The 15,615-nt window shown below is 35.6% G+C and overlaps 1 protein-coding gene across 2 annotated transcripts in view; it reads right to left on the bottom strand.

Moving 5' to 3' along the window:
* Positions 1-15,615, bottom strand: part of LOC128863571 (DNA-binding protein D-ETS-6-like) — a 33,501-nt gene extending 17,886 nt beyond the window's left edge. Inside the window, exons 1-2 of one of the 2 annotated variants that reach the window (XM_054102795.1) lie at positions 15,107-15,615; positions 13,847-14,949 (exon numbers count right to left, since the gene is read on the bottom strand). In XM_054102795.1, the coding sequence (XP_053958770.1) occupies positions 13,847-14,750 (904 nt within the window). In that variant the 5' untranslated portion in view covers positions 14,751-14,949; positions 15,107-15,615. Of the gene's footprint in view, positions 1-13,846 lie in introns of both variants that reach the window. The other variant, XM_054102794.1, reaches the window with a different exon arrangement.

The following is a 15,615-nucleotide window of genomic DNA, read 5'->3' as shown; positions in this document are numbered from 1 at the left end:
TTTGGCCTCTTTGGATTAGAAAGAGCATCACCAGTCGAAAACCTTTCGTACAAACGTTTAATGGTGTTCTTAGAAGGCGCACTTTTCACATTATTTAATTTTTTATAGGCACGTTGAGTTTTCACAATTGACTTCTTTTGTTGAATGTAAATTTCAACAATTTGGGAGCACTCGCGTGGCGTGTACTGTTAAATGGTAAAAATCTGCTTGGACTGACGCTTCCAACGCGGTATGTCATTAAGCGATCTGATGTCTCTGTCAAAAGATAAAGGGTTGCCAGATGGGTCCGTCGAATATGGGCAACCCTGTACATGGTCTGAGGGCAGTATTGTATTTAGCGGAACATATTCTCTTGCATGGATAGCGACATACTATATGTATAAGAACCTTTTAGAACACAAGGGCAGTGGACGGTTTGCTAAGCTGCAGAAAAATCCTCATAAAAACAATCTCAGATATACCTTACCCAAAGCAAATTCATAGGAGGTGCCTTCGCTAAAGCCTAACAACTTTTACATATATTTTGTTTCTGCGATTTGGTAGTTTTATTGTCCAAATCTCAATGAGAATGCAAAAGAAGAAATAAGGCAAAACCAAAGATCTAGGACAGTTTGACATTCCAATCAGAAAATAGCAATAAGAAAAGCTATGGATGGTAACCATATTTATACCGAGTTACTTTCAATGGCCGGCAAGTCGACTCCCACTAATTTTCGAATGTGGGTTCCGTTGTGGTGTACGATTATATTCGTATTAAGCGCCTTTTTACACTTGGGTGCGTATGAGCACTTGATTGATTTACAGGGCGATTTCGTAGAAACTCATATCGGCCTACTGCTGCATCCATCTTCTAATACTAATAATCCGCTTTCGTAAGCCGCTCTGAGCTTAACCTTATATAGGTACTTTTTAAGTTGCCGATGGTCAAGAGTTATGTAAAATAATCATAATAACTCACAGATGGTTAAATTTTCGTCAACTATACGAAAGATATATCACTGAACACAAATTCGAGATTTAGTACGTATTCATTTTCCATTGTGTATTTAAAGTAGTAGTAGTATTTATCGCAAATAAAAGTAGAATATATAAAATTTTGATAATTACTTATTCTAGTATTAAGAAAAAAATATTTACAATAATTCAACGAGAATGGCATGAGCCGTCTGTCGATTTATTTTTCGTGGAAAACAATTATCCGGTTTTCGGCTTTTGAAACCAGTTAAGCTCTTTTATTAAGTAATCTCTGTATCTAAAGGCATATTTAATAAAGCAAAAAAGCTCGCCCTAATGATCGTTTTCCCAATCAAGAATCTCAATCACTTGTGAATCATTTAATTTAAATTTTCCGAAATAGAATTTTCTATATTCTCTTAATATTGGGCAGCGCGCCAGGAAGTGTGCTACGTTTTCAAGCTCGCCTAAATAACACATTCAGCAAGTTTTATTTTCTGTGTGGCGTATTTATATTGGCGGACAAAGTTTCTTTATTTATTATTAGTATTTTCGTTGCAACTAGTATAACATTTCATACATATACCAACGTATACGTTGGGTATAACGTCTATTTTCGTAACTGAAACTGTTAATTTCAAAATGTCATAACTTTTTTTTAAAAAATCGTACAATAATTTTAAAAAATGGGTTTTAAAGCTAAAGAGTTGTACTATGCGACCTTTTTGTCGAAAATTGAAAAAAATAATTTTCTATCCCAAAAAAAATTATCAAAAATGGCTAAAATGGCCATTTTTTGACCTTTTAGGCTTCATTTACCAAAAATCCTGACGTGATGGAGCATTTTGAAGGTCAGATTCGCTTTCAGTGCATAAAAAACTACAAGAAACAAGTACAGCCATTCTAGAAACTGAAAAAAGTTAAATTTCGCAGGCCTGTGTAATTTATGTTCATCTCAGCCCTTGCTGTACTTTACAATTCATACGTTTAACTTATTTCCCAAACATTTATTTCCCAAATATTTGAAGTGTTGAACGTTGTCAAAGGTAAATGTTCCGATTTCGATGTTTTCAGGACCTCGTCTCTCTTCGCTGCTCGAGATCTTCAGATATTTAGTTTTGCCTTCTGCTTTTGCACGACTTTCAATGTTGCCACTATTGCGATATCGTCCGCATACGCGACTGTTATTCCTAAGCGACTAAGAAGGTTTTCAAATTTTACTACATTTCTTATCGCATAGTGAAGACAGAAGCTACATATATGAACAAAAGATATGCCAATCCACAAGGAATATGTAGAATCGAATAGGCAATTCTTCGTGACAACATCGAGAAAAGTAAGCATGAAAACCAAAATGTGTATGCAAATATTTCAATATTGATAAATAACAATTTTTGAAGGAAGAGCTGAGCGAAGTACTGTTTTAAGAAACAACTTCTGTAATTAATTAATTATTGCACATATTTTCAACTCAGATTTAAAACTTAATTAAATATGGTTTTTAGATTGATGACAACAGATTACGCTCTTTCGAATATTTTACAATACTGAGGCGGGCGTTCTTAAAGATTAAATTAAAAATTTATTCCGAGAAGTCAATAATATATCGCATGCCACATTCAATAAAACGGGTTTAATTGAGTTTATCACTAAAATAAAAATATTTCACATCTTTATTTATTAGTGTAACTAGTGTGCAAATTTATTTCTCACCGAATGCACCATTGTAGATTACGGAACGCCCAGGTACCGGATGGTGATGGAAATGCTGATGATGTATATGTGCCGACGGTGTCTGCATTCTTACACCAAAGCGCCACATTACGCCCACATCGACACTTACACTCATTCTGCTATATTGTGTTTTATAATTCCAAGGTTTTAATCGTTTAATTACCTTATTTATTATTCATAAGGCTCTCATATTACTCATATTTCAATTTAACCCATTTATGATAATTTCACACTTCTTGTTGGGAATTTTGTAAACGTAGGAAAAATTGAGTTCCAATTTTTGCTTTACACTTATTTTAATTTTTAATTTTTATTTTTATAGCTGTGGCTTTTCATGGAAGACTTCAAATAAATAATACTCTTATTGCCCACAACTGTTTTACTTAAGCTCGCGACATCGACTGACTGTAGACTTCTATATGCACAATTCAGGAACCCAAAAGGCACTACCAAGCACACAAACACGATATCAAAGTACCGCCTTCTTTTTGTGGCTACAAACTGCTTATATTTAACACCCTACCTCACCCGTTTATTGCTCCATTTTATTGCAAGTTTATCACTTTGTCATTTTTCACCTCCACAGTTGGTGGTCGCCATGGTAGCTTAAACTAAGCACAGGAAGCTGCAATACGCCCACATACACATGTACATTCATGCTCATAAATGTTGAATAGCGTACGGAGTATTTACATTAGCAACATTGACCAAGGGCACGTGCGCCCACTTTTCAAATTTACCCCGCAATACTGAAATGATTATCGGCAATCTCTTCCCATAATCCTGTTTGGAATAAAAAACAAATTAATTAACTGTGCAATTCTAACACGCTTTCTCTTCGTAAAACGCCAAAAATAAAGTCATATACATACATGCACATATGGTTTATATGTATATGTGGTGAAAAATTAAAGGGCCCTATCCCATAGTTTTGCAGACTTAAAAGTATATACTTAATATACAAATGCATCTTATATCCGTGGATTTACCGAATGTCTGCGCTCCTTAAATATTTAAAGATTGCGAAAATGTGTAGCTGTTTTCTTGACAATATGAAGTAATAGTTTTGGCATTTACTCCCAAGTTGAATTAGTACCCTGATAAACACCTACACACGGACTGCTTTTAAATATTTCATATGTTTTTCTATTTCTTACCAATTGTGGTTAGGGATATGATCCAAAACCCAACAAAAATGACTATTTGTACCTGGTAACCATTGATTCCGTGGTTCCAGTGCTTGGATTGCAGGTTGGCTATCCGCAAAAATAGCAACATTGCCCTTAAAAGAAAAATCTGCGATTAGCAACCTACAAGCTGCCCCAATTGCCAAGACTTCCGCCTGGAAGACACTGCAGGCATTAGGAAGGCGTATAGATTTTTCAATTTAAGTCTATGGGAATATATACCTGCTCCAACACCACAATCCATTTTAGATCCATCTGTATAGACTGTAGTGTCGAAGTTTTTTAGTGAGAATCCCTTATTCCATTCCTCCTGAGATAGAAAGGGAGTGGTAAAATTCCTATTGAATGTATTCCTAATATACAAGGATCAACTGTCAACGGTTTTTTCGAAATTCAAAACATAAAAAACACATTAGGGAACTCAATGACTGATGAAAATCCGAATTCATTTATCCTGATGCCAACTGATGAATTTTGGATTCTTTAGATATGGGAACCAAAGAAAAATAAGATAGTTAAAGAGCTTGAAAATACATTAATTAAGGCTAAATTTTAAGTGAAGACATTTTTTTAAATGAATAACTCGTATTACGATTGTAAAGAAAACGGAGATAAGAATATTGAAACGCAAATGGTAGCGAGAAAAACACTTTTAGAGCACCAAAAAATATTTGTTTTCCACATCTTCTAATGATTTCCTTTCCTTTTTCCTCCACGAGCGTCGTGACTCGTTTGTCTTTATAGTCAATCCAGTACTAGTATAACCACCATTCTTTACAATTTTCAAAAATTCGATTTGGAAAATCATAAAGTGGTAAGGTCATTAAAGCTAATTAAAGTAGAAATCGAACACCAGTCTACTTTAATCGCATGAATTATATGTATATATGCAAGTATATAATTGGCGCATACACCCTTTTTGGGTTGTTGTTCCAAAAATGAGGGGACCTACAGTTTCAAGCCGACTCCGAACGGCAGATATTTTTTTTATGAGGAGCAGTGACCCACGATATGCGAGTGCTGTCAACTGGTTGTTTCATGACAGGAGGTAATTCGTTTTGTCCTCATTCACCATCAAACCCATTCGTTTTGATTCTTTATTCATTCTTATATACAAGAATGGTGATCCTACAATATGTGTTAATTATCGCGGGGTTAGTCTTCTAAATATCACCTATAAGGTTCTAGCGAGCGTATTATGTGAAAGGCTGAAGCCCACCATTAACCACCTGATTGGACCTTATCAGTGTGGCTTTAGACCTGGAAAGTCCACAATCCACCAGATATTCACAATTAAAAAAGTGTCACATGCGACGTTATTGTGCGAAAATGATCGTGGTCAAAGCGTGATAAAGCAGCAAACGGTGCCCAAACCAGGACTAATGGCCAGGAAGGTTCTACTGTTTATTTTGGTAGGACTTGAAAGGAAACATTTATTATGAACTGCTTCCGTATGGCCAAACAGTAAATTCAGATCTATTCTGTCAACATCTGGACCATTTGAAGCTAGCGATTGACCAGAAACGGTCAGAATTAGCCAAAGGAAGAGGTTTTGTGTTTTATCAGTATAACGCAAGGCCACACACGTCTGTAGTGATTGGCCAAAAACTCTGGGAGCCTGGTTGGGAAGTCTTAATACAACCACCATACAGTCCGGACCTGGCACCAAGCGATTACCACCTTTTTCTGTCATTGCGAAAATTCCTAAGTGATAAAAAAATTGTTTCAAGAGAAGATTGTGAAAATCGATTTCTAGAGTTTTTTGCCAATAAGGACATCTATGAGAGAGGCAGTATGAACCTACCTTTAAAATGGCAACTAATTATTTCAAAAAACCTGTGCATATTTGACCCAAATCAGACAATCCGAAATATCTTAAATAAAGCTTTGAATTTTACGCAAAAATAATGGATTTCTTTTTCCCCAAACTAATAAGAACAACGAACTTGAAAAGTCTACGCTCATATTAAAAAATAATAATAATAACAATAATCGCCCAGTTCTCCTTAGTCACAATTTATCAACTTATCTTACGCTTTTAAGATTTCAATGAATAAATGTTTAAAAATAGAAGTGACCTAGATTTATGGCTCCTAGTGTACAAAAAAATATGCCCACGGTTTATTTACTGTACGAGTACTTAAATGTCAATAACAAAGTTGCGATGGCTTTACATATTTTACACGCGCAATGGGGCTTTGTCGCACGAAACAGAAAGCACGGAAATGAATATTTTCTTATCGTACTTGCTGCTGTGTGTCAGGACACTCAAATGACAGCTTAATTCTGACCAAGTAGAGGACACTGTGGTTTTGTTACGCTCACATCAGTATTCATGCCCCTTAGTCGAAATTTTTCTCTCCAATTTATAACGCTGCACTTTAAACGAAACATTTTTTTTACAAATTTAACTAGGTTTATCATCATAAGACTACTGAAAGCAATTTTGCGGAGCATTTTTTCTTTGAATAACTCTCCACGAAAATTGTTGTGCCAGTAACTCGAAAGGGGGCCTTTCAAGAAATGTTGAAAACAACACAAACACTTGACATTTACTAAAGAAATGAAAAAAAACCTTTCCAATTTCAGAATAACTGGGTGCTGTTACTTAGGTTCGAACCTCCGTACATGAAACACCAAAATAAAGAAAACGTTTTTTCTAATAGCGGTCTCTCCTTGGCAGGCAATGGCAAACCTCCGAGTATATTTTTGCCATGAAAAAGCTACTCATAAAAAATATCTGCCGTTCGGAGTCGGATTAAAACTATAGGTCCCTCCATTTGTTGAACAACATCAAGACACACGCCACGAATAGGAGGAGGAGCTCGGTCAAACACCCAAAAAAGGGTATATTTAAGAGCCAATTATACATATATATAATGAAAAAAAAACTGTTTCTATAATTTGAAGTCTATGCCTAGTGCATGAATCAGGGTCGAATCAATAGAACGGTAGTCACGTTCAGAAAGAATGAAAGACGCGTCCATATTTTATGCGTATACATACATACATTAATTTGTTAATTTGTAAATGTAATTTTAAATATAGCATTAATTTGTATTATTAAGGTATATCAATAGAATATCATTTATCGAAGAAGCCCTTTATTTAAAAATGTTTGTACACACTAGCTTGGATTCCAATTTAGTAAATAAAAAAGTTGAATATTTAATAATAAACAATTATTTAATATAATATATTAAACTCCACGTTTTGTACGTCTTGCAATACTGTGCAACATGTAGGCATTGATGTAGCCACGACGCTTCAGCGAAACGCAGAGGATTACTTTGATTTTATTAGATGCCACATCCTGTGAGAAATTATCATATTTACATCGTTTATTAAAAGTACCACCCCCAAAAAAAGCATTACGTCAGAAGGGCATCACTTTCGCTTAAGAACTTAAATACTCACATCTGCAATTTTCAGGATCCTGTTATTTTATCACTAAGCCAGGTGAGAAGTTAAGCCAACAATCACCGTTAACTGCATTTAATATTATTATAAAGAATTTAAGTACTAGATATTTAAAATTTAGTGGTTTTGAAAACTCAATGGCGAAAAATTTTACCACAGTATAATCTCCATTTGCTTCGATCCCATCTTATTTACTTCTACGAAACTAATGCACTCGCGCAATACGAATGATGGTAATTTTTTTAAATAACACCGCACTATTTGGATTTGTTGTTTTACAACTACATACATATGTATGTATGTATAAATAAACTACTAAACTCGTACAAACCGAATGCAGAAGGTATTACTCTTGTCAGTGGCAGATTTGCCTGCTCATTCGGAAGTCAAACACCCGACAAGTGTTCTACACACTTTAGGGGTGCATCAACCATGTGTTTGAGCAAGTATTCACATTCATATGAATTTTCCAAGTCACGCACATATTCGCGTGTTATCAGTTAAATGCGTTTATTAAGAAACAGAAATGAAACCTAAGGGGCAGACTCCAACACCAGCAATGAACTAAAAAGAAAAGGAAAGAATTCCAAGCAATGGTGCAAGCAGTGCTACATAAACACAAACACAAAGTAATTTACCGCACAGAGATTGTGATCTTAATAAGTGTGGCTATTATTATGGTGGCTCAAGTTATAGGGAGTACAAAAAGGATTAAATAAATGCGCCTGCTAAAGTATCGAAAAGTGGCTTTTGGCCACAATTGGAGACACAAAGAGTGAATAAATTGAAAGTGTATTTTATTTATTCTAACTAAACTACTTTAGAGAGATCAAGATCCCACAGTGGTCATTTTCAATGATAGTAAATTGATTTCAATGATGATAACGGAAACTTATTTCGCTCAGCTTGTGTTATCGACAAAGATTTACGAGTTTCTGTACAAATATACACATACATATGTGCGTTGATACTCACGCCCAATGAACACAACCCGACTTCCTGCTTATATTGTACACTTTTTTGCAAAAACAAATATCCTAATTTAAATACATATGTATGTACATACAATTAATTATTATATAACGTACAGCAAACAAACTTAGTCAGATATTTCTTGAAAGTTATCATAATTTTACCAGTGAATTGATGCCGCTATAAAGAGGACAAGCAAGAAATGGAGGGTTCCAAAATACAAAATCAAAATTTATTGGAAAAGTTGTTCTTTGCTTTCAGAATAGGAGCGTTTGTATCCATTCGGAGCCAACGAAACCGCTGGATCTTCATTCGCTACAATATGTATATGTTGCGGAAAAGCTCATACAGCTTATTGTTCCATCGCCTACGACAGTCGCCGTTGACAACTTGCCAAGGTCCAAAAATGTTCCGCAGAATCTTTCTCTCAAACACTCCAAGAGATGCTTTATCGGATACTGTCATCGTTCAAACTTCTGCACCATATGTTAGGCCGGGCATAATGAGAGAGAGACGGGAGTTAATTCGTTTTGTCCTCGATCACCACCAGACCCATTTGCTTTGCCTCTTTATCCAGTTTGTAGAAGGTAGAACTAACAGCGTGGTTGATAAGATCGATGTACGCACTTATAAAAACTGTACCTGAGCGATTCAGTTCTGCGGCTCGCTCGATTTAAATAAGTCACACCGAGACCGCGAGTTACCCTGTCTGAAACCTCGTTTAGTATCAAACGGCAATTAGCTGTTACAGTATCGGCACCTCAAGCACTATTCCCATTTTCAGCGGCCTGTCTTGCATTTTCGCCTTTATCAAAGAAAAACTGTAAAATGACCGAGTTTTCTTTTTGTTGACTTCGATTACACCTTGTAACTCACAACTGAATGGAACAAACTTTTATTGTGAAATGTCACCTTGACAACGAGCATAAACTTTAAATTATTTGATCGATACTTTACGGAATATCGATTACTACAGCCATCTACCGAGAAAATAATGGTTTTCCTTTTTCCCAAAAAAATATAATTTTAATTTTCATTTAATTTTAAATATAATTTATAAGCGCTTACGCCCTTTTTGGGTATTTGACCGAGCTCCTCCTCCTATTTGTAGTGTGCGTCTTGATGTTTGTCCACAAATGGAGTGAACTACAGTTTTAAGCCGACTCCGAACGGCTAATGATTTTTGTGAGGGGCTTTTTCATGGCATGGCATAACTCAGCTGCCAAACTGTACCTATTTTAAATATGATTATGGAAGGGAAGAAAAGGCATTTAGTTGACTTCTAGGTATGAATAAGTATGTATGTATGTCGATTGTCAGTATTTTCGTGGTAAAGAGAGTCTCAATTTGGCAGCTTCACGCTGCAACAGAACCACCAAAACAACGAATAAAATTGCGTGAGTAATTGCAATTCAAATGTAGCGTGTATATATACCTATATAATTGGCGCATACACTCTTTTGGGTGTTTGACCGAGCTGCTCCTCTTATTTGTGGGTATGCGTTTGATGGTGTTTCACAAATGTTGTTCCGAGATTCAAACCTATGTTCTCTCTGAATTCCGAATTCACGCGGCCGCGGTCAATATACAAGTCCTTTATTTTACCATTTGCTAGATTTACCTTTGGTAAACGTACATACACATGTATTATGAACAACCGCGGTGCCTTTCAATCACTTCTAATAATACGCCGATAAGAAAAATAAATTTATTTTTCTCCCTTATCACGATTGTTCTTTTAAGTCTGTTTGCTTAAGGAATATATTATGGTGTTTCTTTTGTATATTTTTGATGTAAAAATAATAATAATAAACTATCTATCTATTTATCTGTCCAGTGCAAGACTGACTTTACTCAAACTTCAATTCAAGTGACAGTGATACCGTATTGATATACTCGTATACTTAGCCTTGCCATAAATTCTGTGACAAATTTTACAATGCATGCGGCTGGAAAAATTTTCCAGAAAAAAGTTACGTTATTTATATTTTCCGTTTCCGGAATACCCAGTTTCGTGGTAAACTTATCTTGTTAATAATGGAGTGGGGAGCTAAAAATCACATTGCAGTGCACGCAGTCAACGACCATGAAAATATTCTTTTCACAGATGAGAAAATTTTCACTGTTGAAGAAGTTTTTAATAAGCAAAACTACAAAATCTATATATATGATGATATAAATACTTATAAATATCTATGTAAGAGATTCTACATAGGTTTTCGTAGATACTTATATACATTAAAGCAAATGCATATATAACAGCATGCAACTCCTGCAATTTTTTTCGATTTAATAAGCTTTCTGAGAATATATACTAGTATATACCTTCTGTAATATTGAATTTCGTGCAAAATCAGAAGGCCTTAGAATAAATGAAGTCAAAACTAAATATCTGAAGGTCTCCCGCAGCGAAGAAAGTCGAAGTCCTGAAAACATCCAAATTGGGGCATTAACCTTTGAAGGTGTTCAACACTTCAAATATTTGGAAGTGTTAATTAAAAAATTACAAAGTAGTTACGACACAATACATGACAGAATAATGACAGCAAACAAAGCATATTACGCCCACACAAAATTGCTGAAGTCCAAACTGCTCACACGTGAATGTAAACTGCGCCTCTACCAGTCAATAATACTTCCGGTGCTGCCCTACGGCTGCGAGTTCTGGACATTGACAAACAAAGACGAAAGTAGCTTAAGAGTTTTCGAACGAAAAGTACTCCGAAGGGTGTTTGGCCCCATACGCTGCAACGATGGAACGTACCGAATACGCTACAACGATGAGTTGCTAAACTTATGCCAGGGATAAGACGTCGTGAGATACATTAAGTCCCAAAGGCTTCGATGGTTAGGGCACACTGTGCGCATGGAAGACAGCCGCACCCAAAAATCTTTTTTATCAACAAATTGTCTAATGACTCAAGCGCGCGGACGTCCAAGGTTAACCTGGCTTGACCAAGCCAAAGCCGACCTGAAAAAGCTATGAGTTAGGAGCTGGAGATCTGTTGCTATGAACCGTGCAGATTGGAAGAGGATTGTGGATGAAGCTAAAACTCAGCCTGAGCTGTAATCGCTACCTGATGATGATGATGATGATATATGTATATGCGATCCTTTAACTCCGATTTGGAGCATAGGACGTCAACCTTAGGGTTAATTTCGTTCTTACAAAAAATAAATTTTTGTATCAAAGAATTGTTAGCGGCATGTTTATGACTTAAAAATATTTATCCCGCTCTTAATTGAATATGCACAGATGGCAGTGGACAATTTGGTAATTAGCAATCAGTAATATCAATTATCACTATCATCACCAATTAAATTAAACGGAGTTTTAACTTGACTTCGTTTCTGCATCTGATGCCCAAAGCCTTTAAAGGGTGGGAAACTCTAAGTAGTTTTGGTTACTGATATTTGAAACTCTCTTAATGAGAATATTCAGGATATTCAGGCAGGTTCTATGATTCACTTCCAAGTGAATTTCAATGCAATTGCTAGAAAATTTTAATGTTATTTACTCGGAAGCAAATTGCAGAACATTCTCGACTAGCAGACAAAAATATCTAACATCTGCAAAGCATTGTTGATAAATTCATAGGCCCGAAATCATAGTTAGGTTAAAGTCGGCTTTAAATAAGTTAGAGCATACTTTAATTTAAAGTATACTTTACATAGTAGAGTTAGAGCTGACTTCTTCGCTTAGATCAACGATAAGCCATTTAGCAAACAATGAAAATAATTTTAAATGTTTTCGGCACTCAAAAGCTTTGACATTTTGGTAAAACTAGAATTAAGGAGAATATGAAAATATGACAATATATTATATAAACTCAACCAAACAATTAAATAACTATTACTAATTAAACTAGGAAGTATTACATGAAATATTAAAAAAAACTCGATCGAAACAAGGGAAAATTTAGTAAGTGCATTTTGGTATTAAGGTGCATTCGTCTCGGAATGTTTCCTCTTGTTGAGTAGTTTTTCATATGATTCATTATCAAAGCCAGGTACGTACCCCATAAAATTTCTATTTAGCAGTTCATATATTCTATGATAGGTTATGTTGTGAAAGAAAACAAAATCAGATGGAAATGGAATTGCTCTTGAGCAAAATAATATAAATCGAATCATATCATTACTATTGATCAAACCCAATAAAATTAAAACGAAATCATTATTTATGTAATAAAAAATCAAGAAATAATAATTACTTTTCATCAAAAAAGGGGACACCAGACAATATGCTTAAAAAATAAAAATGGAATAATAATTAAATGTTGGCTAATATTCTTTTGCTAGTAATTACAGTCCCTGATTTCAATTTAAGTATTCTGCATCAATTGTCGATTTATCGTAGTAAAAGGCACGCAACTTTGTGTATAAAAATCTTACGAAAAATAATTTTGTTAAAATAGGTATATTCATGCAATTACGATTTGTTTCTGTAAAAAGGACTGCGGGCGCCGTATCCGAATGGGTTGGTGCATGATTACCATTCGCAATTCACAGAGAGAACGTTGCTTCGACTCTCGGTGAAACACCAAAATGAAGAAAAAGTTGTTTCTAATAGCGGTCGCCCTCGGCAGACAATGGCGAACCTCCGAGTGTATTTCTGCCATGAAAAAGCTCCTCATAAAAAATATCTGCCATTCGGAGTCGGCTTAAAACTGTAGGTGCCTCCATTTGTGAAACAACATCAAGACGCACACCACAAATAGGAGGAGGAGCTCGGCCAAACACACAAAACGGATGTACGCGCCAATTATATATATATATATATATATATATATATTTATATCGATATTTATTCCAGTATGTTTACTAATTTACAAAGCCTTCATATGTAGAGAATACAAATGGCTTGAAAAGTGTTATGGGGACTCCGCTCTATCATAAACAACCATAAAACGATGGTTTGCTGACTTCAAACGTGGTCGTAAAGACACCGATGATGCACAAACGCAGGGGACGTCCAAAAAGGCGGTAACACTAAAAAACATCAAAAAAGACACAAAATCATTTGGACTGATCGAAAAGTGAAGTTGCGTGAATTAGCTGACATCGTAAAGATATCAAAAGAACGTGTTGGCTTCATATTGCATGAGCATTTGACTATGAGAAAGCTCTGTTCAAAGTGGGTACCACGTTTGCTCACTGTGGCACGTTTGCTCACTCAAAACAATGGCAAAAATACATGAATTGAACTTCGAATAGCTCCCACATCCACCGTATTCATCAGATTTGGCTCCTAGCGACTACTGGATGTTCGCAGACCTAAAAAAATGCTTGCTGGTAAGAAATTTCACTCGAATGAAGAAGTTATCGCTGAAACGGAGGCCTATTCTGTGGCAAGGATTTATCTGTTCTACAAAAGTGGTATTGAAATATTAGAGTGGTGCTGGAATTATTGCGTTGTTCTTGATTGAAATTGCGTTGATGAATACAACTAGTTTTCTTTGTTAGGCCCGGGACTTTTCAGCCCATGTGTTACATATCACCCTTCACTAGTTATGTGTATTTGGGCAATTAGTTAGGGTAATTAGTTATTATATGTATATATGTATAGGTATACTCACTTGGCTCATCTTCGTTTAGCATCGGACTTGTCTCACGTCCAGTTGCATTATACAGTGTTAAGGCAAAATGTTTTGCTAGGACTATGCCTCCTTGGCGCGATCCTGCACAAACCCAGAAATCTGCTCTACTTAGCTCACATAACTCAGAACCAATGGTTGGAAAACGTGCAATGTCCGGCTCGGGATCAATGTTGAATTGCTTAGTTAACCATTTGACCCAGCTTGTGATGTGGTCAACATTCCAAGCATGGGGGTCTAGGGGCACTTCAACCACTGGCGATTTGAAAGGATCGTTACAAGCTTCATTTACTTCTATGGTTATACTCTCTCTTCCACCATCTCCTCCAACTTGGTTTACGCTAGTTAGCGATTCTTTATCTTGGCCGCCGACATGATTTGGTAATGCGCATGGCGAATTTGATTCAGTGGGTATAGATCGGGGCTCGTTAGTCATATTAGGAAAATGGTCACTGTGTGAGACATTTTGGTCACCATGAAGACGTCTGCAATGAATTGCATCACTCTCAATACGGTTAGAACTACCAAGACTGTTATTACTGTCACTATCACTTGTGCTATCTGTTGTACTTGTACTTGTGTCACTATCAGTATTACTGGTGCTAGTGGTACTAGAACGTCGGTTTTTTGTGCATGAGTGCGAACTATGCACCACTGCAGATACTACTAAATTGCTCACCGATGGGTCACAACTTTTCGTTTCTTCCACGCGGGCTTGCACCTTTTGTGTTTTTTCGTCACTTTCCTCTGTCCGGTCATATTCATGCATTTGGATATTTTGGTTGCGGCTTTGGAAATATTCGAATAATATAAAAGGTTTTACAAATTTTAATTCACTGTTCCCATAAGGATGCTCTATGAGAGAGTAACTCAACATAAGAGCCATTCAAATCACTAATAAATTTTTCCTTTGTGCAATGCGTCCTTGTGTGGTCGATACTAGGTGTATTTCTTCATAATTGTACTCGTATGTAAGCACTAATTTCATTATTTGCATTAACTCTCCATAATATATAACATATGTGTACACATACATATATGTGGACCAAAACTTAATTTTTAAATCTCTTTTTTTGTCCTTATCTCTGAAATTATATATTTATACAGTAGGAATATTTATTTTATCAATTCACATTTATGTAAATCAGACAACACCACTATCAGAACACCAAAATTTTTCTTTAACATGTTGTTAATAATATACTCGTACACTTTTCCACAGTTATCCTTAATCTCAATTACCGATAATTACGATGTTATAAATAGTTCGTCACAGCTTCAACTACTTTCAAATAATCATTAATAAATCCGGTTTAACACTGTTCCGGATCAATATTGAAAATACGCTCCCTTTGAAACGGATTAAATGAATAATTCCGAAATGATATGATTCACATATGTATGTGTGTATAAGCTAGGCTTTCCAAGAAATGTTGTCAAGAAGTTTACTGCTGCAGTGTGATTCATAGCTTTGCCACCATAATCCGTGTTTTGCTTGCTTCCATTTTTTTAATATAGCATTTACACAATCCAGTAACATACATATTAAAGGCACTATAAACAAATTTTCAATGGTTACCACTAAAATTAATTGAATAAACAACGATTTTCCACTTTTTTTAATTTCAAGTTCCGTAAGCATACACCGGGTGCTTAAACAGTAAACGTATTTCCCACTTCAAATAAGTCCAAGCAACAAATGATTATGAACGACGATCGCCAATTCAAAATATCTTCTACATGAAGTCCGA

Source organism: Anastrepha ludens, chromosome 5 (assembly GCF_028408465.1).
Source record: "Anastrepha ludens isolate Willacy chromosome 5, idAnaLude1.1, whole genome shotgun sequence".
Classification (NCBI taxonomy): Eukaryota; Metazoa; Arthropoda; class Insecta; order Diptera; family Tephritidae; genus Anastrepha; species Anastrepha ludens.
The sequence above is the reverse complement of the archived record's forward strand: the minus strand, read 5'-3'. Positions and strand labels throughout refer to the sequence as shown.